The 15890-nt window shown below is 51.5% G+C and overlaps 1 protein-coding gene across 14 annotated transcripts in view; it reads right to left on the bottom strand.

Moving 5' to 3' along the window:
* Positions 1-15890, bottom strand: part of SYNE2 (spectrin repeat containing nuclear envelope protein 2) — a 301595-nt gene that overhangs the window by 16601 nt on the left and 269104 nt on the right. For 13 of the 14 annotated variants that reach the window (XM_036309562.1, XM_036309545.1, XM_036309573.1 and 10 more), the window contains 4 exons: positions 6821-6983; positions 1792-1979; positions 1182-1332; positions 775-957 (listed from right to left, as the gene is read on the bottom strand). In XM_036309562.1, the coding sequence (XP_036165455.1) occupies positions 775-957; positions 1182-1332; positions 1792-1979; positions 6821-6983 (685 nt within the window). Of the gene's footprint in view, positions 1-774; positions 958-1181; positions 1333-1791; positions 1980-6820; positions 6984-15890 lie in introns of those variants that run through there. The other variant, XR_004967589.1, reaches the window with a different exon arrangement.

Raw genomic sequence — 15890 nt, 5'->3', positions numbered from 1 at the left:
TGCCCATACGACTGTCAGCCGATTTCTCAACAGGAACTATGCAGGCCAGAAGAAAGTGGCAAGAAATATTCAAAGTGATGAATAGCAAGGACCTACAACCAAGACTATTCTACCCAGCAAAGCTATCATTTAGAATTGAAGGTCAGATAAAGAGCTTCACAGACAAGAAAAAGTTTGGTTCTTCACCACCAAACCAGTATTATATGAATGAAGGGTATTCATTAAGAAAAGGAAGAAGAAAAAGAAAAAAAATATGAACAACACAATGGCAACAAATACGTACCTATCAACAACTGAATCTAAAAATCAAAATAAATGAATAAGAAATCTAATGAACAGAATAAACTGGTGAATAAAATAGAATCAGAGGCATGGAAATGGAACAGATTGACAATTATCAGAGGGAAGGGTGTGGGGGAGGCAAGAAGAGATTAACCAAAGATCTTATATGCATATATGCATTACCTATGGACACAGACAATAGGGTGGCGAAGGCCTGGGGTGGGGTGGGAACCGGGAGGAGGAGGGCAATGGGGAGAACAAAACAGAGACATCTGTAATAATCTCAACAATTAAGATTAAAAAATAGAGAAAAAAAGGAAATAGAATGAAATATAATACTTGATATTAAAAATAAAGAGGTAAAATCATTTTTATAGATAACAGGTTGGCAGGTTTGGCTTGAACAAAGGGAAGGATTTCAGACAGCTGAGGCCTGTGGCAAGCCTGCTGCCCCGTGCCGCCCCTCCCTGGCACCCCTGGGCTGAGCGTTACTCTGAGCCTCCGCAGGACGGCCGTGACCCGCCTCTGGAGCCCGTCCCAGCGCTGGTTGCCCTCGTGGACCATCTGCTTCAGCCGGCTGGCCGTGTCGGTGCGGTTCTCGCGGGCCAGCCGCCGGTACTGCTTGTTGACCAGCTCCAGCTGCGTGAGCCTCTCGTGCACCTGCCGCTGGAAGGCCTGCGGGGCACAGAGCGGCGTCAGGGCCCGCGGCCACCCCCACACTAAAATGGCGGGGGTGGGGGGTGGGGGCTTGCCCTGCCCGCTCCCCTGCCCCTAGCTAAAGGACAGGCATTTGGGCCCGCCCCGTGCGGCTGGTGGCAGGCTGTGCGGGCCCCTGGGCAGCGGTGGGGCCCGAGCCTGCCGCAGGCGGGCCCCCAGGACAGGGCTGGAGAGGGTCTTACCTCAAACTTCTTCAGCTCTTCTTTGGCGACTGTGTAGAGCACCTCCGAGGAGTTGGGGGAGGCCGCTGTCCTCTCGGCGGACGTGAGCCAGTCTTCAAAGCGGGAGTAATCATCTAGAAACTTCTGCCACAGGCGCCAGGTCTCCTCAATTCTGACGGCAAGGAGGCAACTTAGTGCAAGCTGCCCATTTCGCCCATTTCGCCGTACATTCTCTCTGGACTGGTCCCACCCCTCCCAGCACCGGCCCTCCTAGGGGCAGAGACGAGGCTACGCCTTCCAGGAGGTATCCAGGCCCATTGCTCTGGGTCAGGACTTCCTCCCGGCAGTGCGAGCCCCTCAGAGCCCTGCTTCAGAAGCTGACAACGGGGACAGGGCTGCACGCGGGGGACAGCCAGCCACGTCACACCCGCGGCACCGAGAGCTGGGAGAGACGTGACCCCATTATGTTCTCCCTGAATTTCTCTAATAAGCACTTACACCTACTGAGCCTTCTCTGCCAACAGCCTCTGCAGGGAACGGAACACAGCTGCTTATTTAGGTCAGGAGGGTGCACCGACTTTGGCTAAAATCCACCCCCCCCCCAAACCTTTAGGGGCAGCTCAGTGCTCACTTCATCCGCCGCTCCATCGACATGGTGCATATGTTCCTCCAGCGCCTGTCCAGGCTCCTGGTGGTCTGCTGGATGGAGTCGCACTCCGTCTCGTTGGCACAGGCATCTGAATCGTGCAGCAGGACATCACAGATGTTGAACACAGACTCCACCCCCGCACTGTGCTGCTCAATGTCTCGCTGCAGGTCCTACAATTACAGGAGAGCAAGAAGCACCTTGAGAGGGTGGAGGTGGGAGGGTTGGCATCAAAGGGTCCCCGCTCCTCCCCACCTCCCAGCCCAGGGGGCACAGCCCTGGGTACATTTCCACCTTGGAAGCAGCAACACAGGCTGGGTCTCTCATCTTTGCATAACCCTCATGCTGTAGCCTCTGACACAAAACCCAAGCACTGGCAACACTGGGATGGATCTGTTGAATGGACTATGTGAGGGGCGGGGGGAGAGCAGGGGACCCTGCCCTGAGAGGCCGCCACCCCACAGACTTTGGAGAGGCATGGGGTCTACTCCTGACCACCGACTCCAAGGGCCTCCAATGGAGACTTGGCTTTGGGGAGGCCTTCCACAGAAAACCGAGTCTTTCAGCAGAACCGAACACGTTAGCAACATAAACTCTTCACCTTGTATGGTCACAGAGTTCTTAAGACTTTTGTTATCTCCTCACACGCCAGGCTGTGCATGCAGCGTATGGTGCACAGCCTTCCAGCAGCCCAGCCCAGGGCGCCACAGCCCCAGGGGAGGACTCAGAGGTAGAGAGCCCCCCCACCCACTGATGGGGTCCAGCCAAACTCAGGGAGGGGACAGGGTCTCGAGTCGTGTCCTGTGCTGCTGATAGTGATGCATTCCCCTAATTTGGGAGGAACGTTCATGAAGAAAAAATACATGATTGTAGGAAAAAATAGGAACCCTGTTTAAGAATAAACATGGCCCTGGCCCTGGCCCTGGCTCAGTTGGTTGGAGTGTTGTCATGTACACCAAAAGGTTGCAGGTCCAATTCCTGGTCAGGGCACGTACCCAGGTTGTGGGTTCAAGCCCCAGTCGGGGGGGGGGGGGGGTAAATGGAAGGCAACTGATCAATGTTCTCTCTCTCTCTCTCTCTCTCTCTCTCTCTCTCTTTCTCCTCTCCCCCTTCCTTCCTCTCTAAAGTAAACAACAACAACCAAATTCTATAAAAAAAGAAAAAGAATGAACATGGTATTTTCAGGCGTTACTCAGAATATTTCCCTCTGCACAGCACGGGGGAGGGGGGGGGGTGGGGGGGGTGAGAGAAGGAGCTGTTGGTTTTGCGATTCTGGGCGAGCTAGGCTTCTGAGATCCAAAATCGGTGACGGGTGACGCTGGACACACACTAACCTAGTATTCCAATTACATTGCGAAATAGCAGAAACAAAGTTAAATACGCCGCTCCTAGGGTACGAAAGTTCCCTGGGTTCAACAAAGCTCAGTTTACGGGAGGGACTGCTCCATAACAGTGCGGCCTCTGTCCGCAGGGCGGCAGCGAGGTGTGCACGCCAGGCTGCCTCACTGTGTCTAGTTTTGGAGTTACTACTGTTGTGTTCATAGGTAGGGTTAATGTTTTCTTTTCTTCTAATAAATGCACACTTTGGGGCATTCTGTGTTCACGTGGACATGAAAGAATAAAATGGCAACTCAAATATATTTTAAATCGAGCAGGTCTCAACACGGGTCCTAACTGATGAAAAATGAGCTCCTCAAAGTCTAGTCAGACAGAAAGAGTTCTCCCGCCGCCAGCCGGTGTGCTGTGGCGAGGGCAGGGCGGCGGCGGAGTCTCCCCGGGGTCGGTGCGAGGACCCGTCACACGACGAGGGTGACACGGGAGTCTTACTGGTTCAGACCCACACGGAGGAAAATCCCTTTTCACTGTGTTGAAATAATAAATAAGGAATCCTAACACCGGTGCTCAGTGAGGAACACTGACAATAATCCTACCACGGGCACCCACTCGGGCACCGTTTGCGCAGTAAGATTTACAAAACTGCTCCAACGTAATCTGAAGAGCTGGACCTAAGAAACAGCACAAAACCGTGTGGAAGACTTTGCCAGCAGCCCTGGAAAGGGCTCCTGCTGGGCTTGTGTTTCTGCTCCAGAGCAGGTGACCGGGCACTGAAGCTGGGGGCGGGGGGCAGGGAGGGGAGATGGGGGACAGGGAGGGGAGATGGGGGACAGGGAGGGGAGATGGGGGGACAGGGAAGGGAGATGGGGGGAGAAGGGGAGATAGGGGGCAGGGAGGGGAGATGGGGGCAGGGAGGGGAGATGGGGGCAGGGAGGGGAGATGGGGGGACAGGGAGGGGAGATGGGGGACAGGGAGGGGAGATGGGTGGTAGAGGGGAGGTGGGGATCAGGGAGGGGAGATGGGGGAACAGGGAAGGGGGATGAGGGGCAAGGAGGGGAGATGGGGGACAGGGAGGGGAGATGGGGGGGCATGAAACTAGAGCCGGGCAATGCAGCCAGGAAGAGTGAGTGCACAAAAGGGACTGGAACAATGAGATAAGGGGGAGAGAAGAAAGCCAGGCTGAGCAGCCAGAAAATCCCAAGGGTGGGGTGCCTGTGGTGGTCTCAGAAGGTCTCCCTGGGAGCAGTGGGGGTGGCGGACAAGTCCATCAGCGTGGTCTTGGGGAGTGCAGTGGTTTAGGGGGTGGGCATGAAGCTGAGTTGGCCACTGGGGAGGAAGCTGTTGGTAATTACGGAATGGTGGGGCCAACAATTCCCCCCAAGCCACCATCTGGCACCCCATGGGAATCAGGGAACCAAAGAAAGGGGGAGTGATGCTGATGGCTCAATACAAGTGGGTCTTCATTTAAGGTGTCAAAGGTCGCACCTTCTCTACATTTGAAACCACACAACCCTCACCACCTAAAGTGATTCTACCCACAAGAGGAGGAACAGAAGGGACTCTTAATAAGGCCTGACCCTGCCACACCAGAGCCCCGGGGGCATCCCAATGAGAATTCAAGGACGTCATGTCCCTTGACCACTGTGGGCTGCGGGCTTGATCCCAAGTGTTCAGGTGTGGGAAGAGCTCAGGAGATTTATCTTCTCCGGAGTCGGGCATGCTTCGTTAGGGCTCCATTGGTCTCACCCCCGCAGGACCCCCTGCTTCATTCAGGTTTTATTTCTCGAAGCAATTAAGCAATTTATTACATTTAATTAGTGACAGAAACATAAGTACGGTTTTTAGGAATGGCCCATACATAATTTGTGTGTGTGACACATTTGTAGTGTTTTTGATGGAGCATTTAAGGCCTGGTCTTAGAAGAATAAACATATGGTAAATTAAAACACACACAAAAATACTGAGTTTCCTCAGGACATCTGTGGTAGATGGAATATCCTCCCACCTCCATCCCCTTATCCCCAGAACCTGGGACTATGTTAGTGTCCATGGCAATGGAGAGTTAAGGTTGCTATTCAACTGACCTTAATATAGGAAGATGATCCTAAATTATCTGGGTGGGCCCAAGGGTCCTTAAAAGTGGAAGAGGGAGGTAAAGAGTGAGGGGGAAAAGTGACGATGAAGAAAGGCAAAATGCTGGTGCTGAAGAAGGAGGAAGGGGCCGTGAGCCAAGAGATGCGGGAGAGCTCCAGGAACTGGAAAGGGCAAGGTAACGATGAGAGCAGATTCGAGTCTGAGAGCCCGATGACAGCCACATTGCTTATCTGGTCAAAACAGAATCTGCTCACGGGTCTGAGAAGAACAGAGGCAAAGGAAAGCTACTGAAATCCATCTATATAATAGAGGAATATGCAAAATAGCCAGGAATGCTGTAATGTCACGACCCAACAGCAGGGACCTGAGGCTGCATGGCGCCTGGCCGGGCCGGGGGACCTCAGGCCACGGCCCCCGTCCCGGTGCTGGGCTGGGGGACTTGAGGCTGTGTCCCCCACCTGGAGGGGTTTGATGGGGGTGGGGCCAGCCGGGTCTGGTTCTCTCCCAATGTGGGTGGGTGGGGCTGGCCGGGTCTGGGTCTCCTGTGTTTTTGAAGCGCGTGCGGGTGGTGGGTGGGGAATTGAGTCTAGGTCCCGCTGCGTGCCCCAGACTCTGACAGGAGGGAGATTTTCATATACATTTTACTAATTTTCTTTCATCTCTGACACTTCTCTTATAGAGAAAGGGCAAATAGCAATATAAAATATTTCCTCTAATTAATTCCCTTTTAATGTGCACGAATTTTGTGCACCAGGCCACTAGTAATAATATAAACAACGATTTTACCAATAAAGACAAGCTCAGGGATAGCAATGAGAAAGCAGGTGAAAGTGAGCCCGTGGAGGGCAGGAAAGTGGATTTGATGAGTCAGTGATCTAAAGAGTACCCCAGGCTAGTATGATTTAGGACTCAGTGGTTTCAAGGGAATTTCCAGGGTTGACTCCGAGGGTATGTAAGAGATGACAGGAAGGCAGGGAGCACTGCAGGGTGGCTCCCTGAGCTACTGGTCCAGGCTTGCTCCTTATTACACCTTTTCTGTTTTATTTACTTTTTTAAAAACTCCATCAGACACCGAGTATTATCCTTGGTGAGAAAAATGGCTTTTCTTTCAATTTGTTGCCTTCCAAAACTATACAGGGGTGGGCCAAAGCGGGTTTACAGTTGTAAAACAAATAATACAATAACTAATAAATAATAATACAAGAATAAACTCTGTGTTTCGCATTCTCACAACTGTAAACCTACATTTGCCCAACCCTATGTTAACAAAAACAAAACAAAGATCAAAATTAAAAAAAAAAACCACAAAATAAAAAACCTGTTGGCCACTAAGATGAAGGTCAGCACCTTAAACATTATTCTAAGTATTTCACAGAGAACTATGTGAATGGCGGTGGAGCGGTAGGCACTGGAGAGGGAGGCCTCCACGTCCAAGAACATGGACAGGCAGTCGGCTTTCCCTGGAAAAACCAACCAGCGTCATGAAACGTGACGGTGCGAGCACACAGCCAAGAGGAGGCAGGTGTGAGCGGGCAGGCGGCAGGCCCACCCACCTCCTCGCAAAAGCCCACTCCTCACGGCCCACCTGCTGCTCGGCGAGCCGCTTCTGTATCTCCTGGTCGTCACAGACGTCATAGACCACGGGCTTCGAGAGCTCAGACTCAATGCGAGCCAGCCAGGTGCGAAGGTTGCTCATGTTCTTGTCTAACTGCTGAATAAAAGCAAACGTCTCCTTCAGCTTCTTCACCCTAAACATGTGCAGGAAAGAGAAAAAGGAGGTGGAACACAAAGGTGCAACACGCAGGGGTGAGAAGGCTCCAGTGGGTGTTGGGGGTGAAATAAACTGATGAACGGAGGGGGTGGCGGGAGCGGGGAGAAGGGGTCAATGCGGGGGAAAGGGAGACATCTGCAATGCTTTAAACAGCAAAGATAAATGGGGGGAAAAACACACAACCTATACTGGTCATTGATTTTACAGCGAGAACAACTCTCACCAGATAGGAGCTTTCACAGAGTCTGTGACACTTTACAAAATTGCTGTTGCTGTTGATTTTCAAGTGGACTCAGAGTTAATCTCCCAAACAAAGATGAAGTCCTATCATTCCCAGAGTGGGGTTCTCGGGGCCCAGCCCATCTTTCTAGGTTACAAGGCCTCACCTGACCTCCCCCGCTCTGTCTTGGGCACCCCGAGACTGCAGCAGCCAGTGAATAAAAGCACCCTGATGGGTTGAAGAGCCACACGCCTGGTTCACTCGGTGGTGTCTGACCCATGATGCCTCTCCTGGGACTCCCCTCTTGAGCAGCACAGAACATGTACCAACCCCCCACGTCTAGTCTGAGGGGCGGGTGCTTACACTTTCGAGCACAGCTCTAATCCCATCCACCTCCCCAATCCGCCTGACTCAAGGGGGAATGACAGCTGCTGAGGGGAAAAGTCTCCACACAGATCCTGAAATAAAACGTTTCCACAGACCACCTTCACGGAAGTCCTAAAGTAGAGGGAGGGAGGGCTTTTTCTGGAGATCTGTGGGATTTTTAGTGAAATCCAGTGACTTGAAGTAATGGCTGCAATGGGAATTCCCCTCTTAGCAACACTGTGTTTCGAGGGGCTGTCAGAACCCCATCTCATGGCACCAGGAACAGGAACTGGGGCACCGGCCCTCACTCACAGCAAGCACCACCGTCACCGCTTCCTTGCCTGCCTGTGAGCAGCTTCCTCCCGCCCTCCTCGCCCTCCTCCCCACCTCTGTCCTGTAGCCAAAGTATACATACGTTAGCATACGTTAGAGATGGCGAGCCTGATCCTCGCTCAAACCCCGCACAGTCCTCGCCCTCCCTGACAACCAGGATAATCTCCCGACCGTTCAGGTCCTCCAGTGGTCAGCGGCCTCTGCCTCCAACCCCACTCTCGGCAAAGGGGCTCCTCCTCCCTTCTCCACTTCTGCCACTGCCCCTTGTCCTCGTGCTCCCTACACCGGGGCCCTCCCGCCTTGTGCTGTGCCTGCCGCATGCTGTGTGGGGCTCAGCACCTCCCAAACGCCTGGCGGGCAGGAGGTGTCACCAAGTCTTGGTTGAATGAATAAGTGTGTATAAGACTTCCACCACAAGCTATTTAAGTAGTCCACAGAGTGGTGTGTGCGCGCGCGTATTTATTTTTTGCATCCTACAACTGACCAACTCAACCCTTGGACTTCTTGCTCCAGCTCTTTTACCAGTTAGTTTTATGATTTAGGGAAAATTCTTTTATCTCAAGCCCCCTCATTTCTATAGGCCTCTGAGGCCCCTCAAGCTTCAGGGAGGTAACATCCAGGTGAAATTATGGCCAGAATTTTGGAGGTGACCAGACTCTGTTCTCTAAGTCCCATTATATCATCTATGAACTGTGCACCCCTGCAAGGTACCCGACTTTCCTGACTCCTGGTTTCCTGGTTATCTGCAAAGTCATCCACCTTGCAGGTGGTGGTGAGACAAATGAGATGCATGGAAAGCCTTTGGTATAGAGTAAGTGCTCACTAGGATACTAGCTCTTATTACTGCTAACTGGGATTACATGATGCTATGATGATGCCTCATTTATACAGCACTGGACCTCACAAAGTCCATTCATAAATATTTCATTTTCAACACTGCTATGAGGTAGGCAGGCTTAGAAGTAGGCTGTGGAGTCTGGTGGTAAAGAGCACAGACTATGGTCAGGGTCTGAGTTTGAATCCTGCCTCTGTTTAATCTCATCTATAAAACAGTGTCAACAGGATCAGTACCTCCCTTCACTTGGTGGCCAACTAATTTGAATGAGATATAAGTACATTAGTGGCATTTGACACAGTGCCTAAGAGAGACACATTCCCAGAAACTATGGTCATATGACTTTCAAGGGGATACGTTTTCCAAATTACATTTTACTGGAAACACTATGAGGAGTTCCCTTCAAAGCCTCAGATGATTTATTAAAAAGGAAGTAACGGAATCCAGGGCCAGGCCTGGATGCAGCTGTAACCTAGATCCCTCCTTTGTTCCTGTGGCTTCAGAAGTACACCCTCCTCACCCCAATGCCTTGTGACCCCGATGGACCAGGGACCAGAAAGAACATCTCATACAATCCCGAGCTGCCGGGACTCCCAGGCCCATAGGACAAGTTTTCCACAAGTTTGCAAGGGGTGACCTCCTGGCAAGGCTCTGTCTGGAGGAGCAGCCCAGCCCTGAGAGCTTCCCCACAGATAGGAGCTCAGGCCCAGCAGCCTTTGCACAGCTCTCCTGTCCCGCCTCCCAGAGCGGCAGCCCCACTGCTTCATCCCGCACCCGGCCCTGTTCCAGCCTCAGGACCCAGCTTCCTGTTCTAAAAACAGAGCCAGAATGCAAGTTTTTAAATGAAGGGAGCTAACAAGCAACAAAATGACCTGGTGCAAGAAATAGAGAGGTGCATTGACCTGTTAATCCCAGGATGAGGTGTGCAATGAGCAGAGGGGGGAGCATGCAGCAGGTGGAGGGATTCCACCTGCTTTCTTGGCTTCCCCAGGTCCGGTACTCCAGGCTGGTGGTATCCAACATGGAGGGCTCAAGACACACGAATGGGATGCAGGAATAAAACATTAGACTTCCTGTTATTGTCCCATTCTTTTTAAATTCTACACTGGGTATGCTTTATAATTTACAAACTTTATCACTCGAATGGGACGTATGTAGAACATGCTGTCATTTGCTGGTGCCTGGCCTGTTGTGCTGCGCACGCTAGCAACTTACTCAATCCTCACAAATGCTATGAGATCGGCACTACTAATATCCCCATTTGACAGATGAAACAACGGAGGCACTGAGATTAAATAACTTGGCCAGCGACATGGTCAGTAACAGGCAGAGGCGGGATTCACACCGGGCAGTCTGGCCCGGAGCTGCAGTTCTTAAGCACTTTCCTCGTGGCACCGCATATAAACCTGCGCGTGCTCATGTGCACATACTGGGGGTACGGGGTGCTTTTTGTTCCCGTTGGCGAACATGATGAGAAGTCTAGACTCCTGGCTCCAGGATGAACTGGGGAAGGGAGGGTAAAGCCTGTCCACCAAGGGCTGAATTTTGGGTACCCATGTAAGATTCTCCATGGTTTCCTTTCAGTAAACATTTAACCACTTGCTTTGTCTTAGGGCAGCGGTTCTCAACCTGGGGGTCGAATGACCCTTTCACAGGGGTTGCCTAAGACCATCGGAAAACACATATATAATTACATATTGTTCTTGTGATTAATCACTATGCTTTAATTATGTTCAATTTGTAACAATGAAAATACATCCTGCATATCAGATATTTACGTGACGATTTATAACAGTAGCAACATTACAGTGATGAAGTAGCAACGAAAATAATTTTATGGCTGGGGGTCACCACAACATGAGGAACTGCATTAAAGGGTCGCGGCATTAGGAAGGTTGAGAACCACCGTCTTAGGGTCTTGTGCAGATCCTGAGGCTGCAAAGATCACCGAAAACAGGTCTTCTTCCCAGAGAGCGCATGAGCTAATGTAGACATCCTAACACAGTATAGGAGATGCTCACTACCTCTCTTCTGACGGAGTAAACGATGTTCACTCCTGCCTTCAAACTCGTTCTCGCGTAAGCCAGGTGGCCATGCTGTATGTTAGAGATCAGTGCATCTCCGAGCGATCAGGCCACAAGACAACTTGCAGCCACGTGGGAGTCACAGGCGCTCCTAAACCTTGGCTCCGTTTTGGGCGAGTGGAGGGCGGCGGGCACAAGCACACAGACCACTCGCATCCTTAGGGCAGGAAGGGAAGGTGGGAGGGAAAGAGAAGAAGGTCACCAAGAAGCTACAAAACATTCATCCGGTCAGGACTGAACATGTTTCTGTGTCCAAAAGCACGGTGACAGAGATAAACGCTGCTCCTCAGATACTGTGTCACCACTTACTCCCGGGGCCGGCAGATGTGCTGTTGGGTTTGTATCATTCTCTTCTGCACAGACACGGAGATCTACTTATCACCTTTCCCAGGCCTGGGCGCACGGGTCCTTTGCCACCCCAGGCCCCCGACTTCCCCATCAGGCCCCATTATTATTGCTCTTGAAAAAGTTTAACTCTTGAGTTAATGCTGAGCAACAAGGAAAGCCATCCAGACACCAGGCGCTGGGCACAGGGAAGCGACCCTCAATACTGCATGTCATCCGCCACCGAGGCCACCGAGGCGGCTCGCACCTCTGTTCCTGCCATGGTTCACCCAGGTGCCTAGGCTAACGATGCTCACGTATACATTTCACCAAATTCTATTTCTCCAGAAAAAAGTAAGCATGGCTTCCTGAGCTGCATTCTAGTTCCCAGGATGAAAAAACAAAGTATTTAGGGGCAAAGGGGAAGTTCTTCACCTGTGTGGCCTGATGCAAGACCCGAATAAAAATTCTTATAGGAAACCAAACAAGATAAGAATTTTGCCTGAGTGGCTACACATAAGCAGTTCTGCAGGGACGGTGGGCAGAAATGCAGAAAGTAACCAAGGTGAACAGTTTTCCTTTCATCTTAACCAGCAATGGATCAGAATGGAATACTTAAGAGCCCTGCTCTCCCTCCAAAACAAACAAAATCAAGCCAGGTTAGCACCATGCTACGTATCAAGCCCAAGTCTTAGGATGTGACGATGGAGGATTCACCTATTAAATTCATGTACAAGGAATAATTTACATTTTGGTCCTATTCTCTTACATGCCAAAGGGTCTACAGTTAAATGATAAGGCCCCAGAGCAGTATAAGTTAAAACAATTCCACTGCCAATGTGGACAGCTTCCCTTAAAATATACTGAGGAAATAGACTTAAAATACACACAGGGAAACTGAGATGGTTGACAGATCTGAATGTGTCTAGAAATAAACAGATTCTCAGACCTGTGGGCAGCTGTCAGTTGCTTAAAACACTGTGCTGATTCTGAACAACTGCATCTTTTCAAACGACTAAACATCTTTATCGTAAGATAATCAATTGCTCCCGGATCCTGACGCCTGGTCAGGGGCAAGGACACGACCAGGCATTTGAGCTAATTGCCTCTCTGAAGCGTCTGGTCGCCGGAGGACTTCCATTTTGCACACCGTGCAGTCACATCCCTCCCTGCTTGTCAGAGGCTGGCTGCAGACACACACACATGCTGACACGGGAGAGAACCCATCCCCCGATGGCTGGCACACGCACGCCACAGCCATCTCCTCGGGAATCTCCATTGTCACCACAACGAGGCCGCGATGGAGCCAGACACAGAGACAGCAGCCTCCTGTCGGCCACAGGCAGAGCTGATGACTGAAATGGCACTTACTGTTGATGAGAAAAAAATCATTCCCGATGCTTAGCGAGGGCTCCAAGTTCCCGGCTGCACCTCCACCGCCCAGGCGCACGGCGGCCCCTCCCCCGGCCCGGCCCGCAGGCCTCTCCATTCACTGGTTCAGCATCTTCCACAGGCCGCCCGCCCCTCGCTGCCACAAAGCTATGCCCTCAGGAAAGGAGGAGACCTGCTTCTCGGCTCCTTGCAATGTTTAATCTCAGTTTTCTCCCTTCCCATAAAGGAATCTCTCCGGCCCTTTCCACACACACACACACACACACACACACACACACACACACACGCACAGTCTTTGTTCTGATGCCGCAGGATTGCCGTGCTGGGGAAGAGTCGCAGTGTTATCTTGGCGATGGGTTATTTATGAAGTGCTATAAACCGACAGAAGAAACATTTTAGATTGGCGCGCGGGCAAGGGGATTTCTGTCTCGTCAAATTCGATTTCTCTGTTTCATGTTTACAAGAATCGGTGAAATAGGAAGCCCCTGAGCATAACAGGAGCATCTTCCTCCCTCCCTCCTCTTAAGGAAGAAATTTCCCTGAGGACAGGGGTGCTTCTGCCCCCTTTAAAAATACATATATATATATTTGTATTGATTTTAGAGAGGAAGAGAGAGGGAAATATAGAAACATTCATGAGGAGAGAGAATCACTGATTGGCTGCCTCCTGCACACACCCCCACTGGGGATCAAACCTGCAACCCGGAATCAAACCGCGACCTCCTCGTTCATAGGTCGATGCTCAACCACTGAGCCACACCAGCCGGGCTGCCCCGTTTTTGTTGTTGTTCTGGACCTCCTGGCTTAGGAGGGGCAGAGGTCATGTAGTCCATTCCTCTGCGTTTTGCAGAACAAATGATTTCTTGTAGCACAAGTGGAGTTCAGGAGTTTGCAGAGGAAGGAATCTTGCCATTTCCCTTGCTAGCTCCTCTCAGGGTTTACCATAGCGAGAGTATCTAAAAGCTCCTCCCCCCCCAACAGCGGTTCTCTACGAGACCCCGAGGGGCTCTGCTTACAGGGGCACCTGGGTTTGTGTCCAACCCCTTTCAGGCTCAGTCCCAGCCTGATTTTGAGACTCAATGACATCAGTCATTTCTCCTGAACCCCGACTAGACTGGTGACATGAGGAGGGCAGATCTGAAAACAAACGTGTGCCCACATGCGTGGCTGCCTCTGGGACCTGCTCAGTATGACCCCGCACGGCTCAGTCACGGGGCCTGCCTGCTGTGGACACAGGCTACTGACTGGCCACTGACCCAGTGGACAGCGGCTGCTGCTTCCTGGGGAAGCTCCCCACCCGCAGGAGGCATTTCTGCAGGGCCTGGGACAGCAGCCACCGGCTCCAGAGGTGGGATGAGGGGGCGGGTGGGAAGGAAAAGGGACAGGCAGGAGGCTGGCCTCACATCTAGCTCTCCGGGTGCTGAAATCTCCAAGTCCACTCTCCCACCCCTGGGTCACGCACCCGGCTAGGGCCAGAGCAAGCCAAGGGCATGACTAGCAGCATTGTTTGGTCTTACAGAATAACCTTGAGAAAACACAGATAGAGGGAGAGCAACAAAAATCTGTATCAGCTTAAAAAGGCACACATCTCCCCACCCATTCTGCAAGAAATGGAAAAACAATCTTAACACACAGTTGCCATGGTAATCGCTGCTGGGTTTAAATGACAACATTTTAATTGCTACTCTCGCAAAACAGGTGGGCTGCTCACACTGGTTGGTCAAATGTGCTTTGCTAAAAAGTTTTTTTTTCAGACTTTTTGGTAGCGAGAGAGCTACGGAGTCTAAAGAGGAAGGAGCCATATGGTAGGGAATATGCGTAAGCCCTTCCATCCTCACAATGGCTTCAGGACGCCAAGTCTCTTACGGACACTACCATCAAGGAGAGATTAGGAAAGAGATAACAACACTTATAACATTTTTTTTTAAGGAAAGAAAAAGGTCCCATGCCCCTTTTCCCATAATGAACATTTAGGAAATTCAGATCTGCAAAAAGAAAATTAAAATCACCAATGATGCCAACGCCGACAGGTAACCAATGCACACACTCCGGGTTACGCCTGCGCTTGGCCGTCTCATCTGTTCTCGGCACCAAAGCTTTGACTAGACCATCCTCAGGCCGCTGGAAAGTCCTTACAAACAGCCCCCCACAGCCCCATGAGAGAAGAGGCTCCACCAAGAACCCGCCGAGAGCCTCACTAACGCACAGCACCCCTGCCTCCCAGGGCGAGCTAAGGCTTTGGTTAGTAACGGGCCAGGCAGTTCTGGGAAACGGAAGTAGATGGGTTTCTAAGGAAGGAGATGAGTTTCTAAGGCGTTCAACTTCTGGGAGTTTGAAATCCAGGGTAGACATAGGTGAGATACGCGTTGGGGTGAGTCTTTCTCTGGCATCGGCCCCACTGAAGGGACAATGGACAATGGCCGGGGCCCTGTTTTCAGAGCTTTGGTCGGTGGGTGGATCCAGCCAACTTTACATCCTTTTGTCCATCCTCCAGCACCGTGTGCCTGCCCTGCTCTTACTTCCAGGTAACCCGGCTTCCTCCACAGCGAGGACGGCACGTCCTGCTGGCTCTGAAAGACAGCTTCTGTGATGTCACCGTCTCTCCTGCATGGAGGTTTTGGGGGGTCGCTTCTCAAAGATGTCATCTGAGAAAACGCGGGGAAGGGGCGGCGCTAATAGCTACAGTTTACAAAAGTTTACTCTTCACGTAGCCGTCCCAGCAGCAGAGTGGTATGTAACTGACATTCACGTCATCAAGGCAGTTTCAGCTTCAGAAGAATCACACCGTTGCACCAAAATGTGTCTGGTGCCTCCAATGGCCTCCCCGTGGGACAGAGCAATAGCGTGTTTCACGAGAGTTCAGATGCCCCCGATGTTCCACGCTGCCCACGGGTCCATGAGGGTCTCCACGCTCCTGCAGCGGCTGTGATGGAGAGCCCACCGAGAGCGCTAATGCCCACCCCACGCCCCACGCCCCACGCGGTCTCAGCAAGGAACGCAGCATCGCATCGACGCCGTCTCCCTCTGCCCCTCGGATGACTTGGTTATTTCAGGAGACGTGTCCTCCAGGTTCTTTGCCTGAAGGCAGCGGTTCTCAACCTGTGGGTCGCGACCCCTTTGGGGTCGCCTAAATACACCCTGCATATCAGATATTTACATTCCGATTCATAACATTAGCAACACTGCAGTTATGAAGTAGCAACGAAAATAATTTTATGGTTGGGGGTCACCACAACATGAGGAACTGCATTAAAGGGTCGCGGCATTAGGAAGGTTGAGAACCACTAGCTTAAGGGTTTCATAGAAGCTGACGAACCCTTTACAAGCAGA

This window comes from Myotis myotis, unplaced genomic scaffold (assembly GCF_014108235.1).
Source record: "Myotis myotis isolate mMyoMyo1 unplaced genomic scaffold, mMyoMyo1.p scaffold_m19_p_1, whole genome shotgun sequence".
Lineage (NCBI taxonomy): Eukaryota > Metazoa > Chordata > Mammalia > Chiroptera > Vespertilionidae > Myotis > Myotis myotis.
The sequence above is the reverse complement of the archived record's forward strand: the minus strand, read 5'-3'. Positions and strand labels throughout refer to the sequence as shown.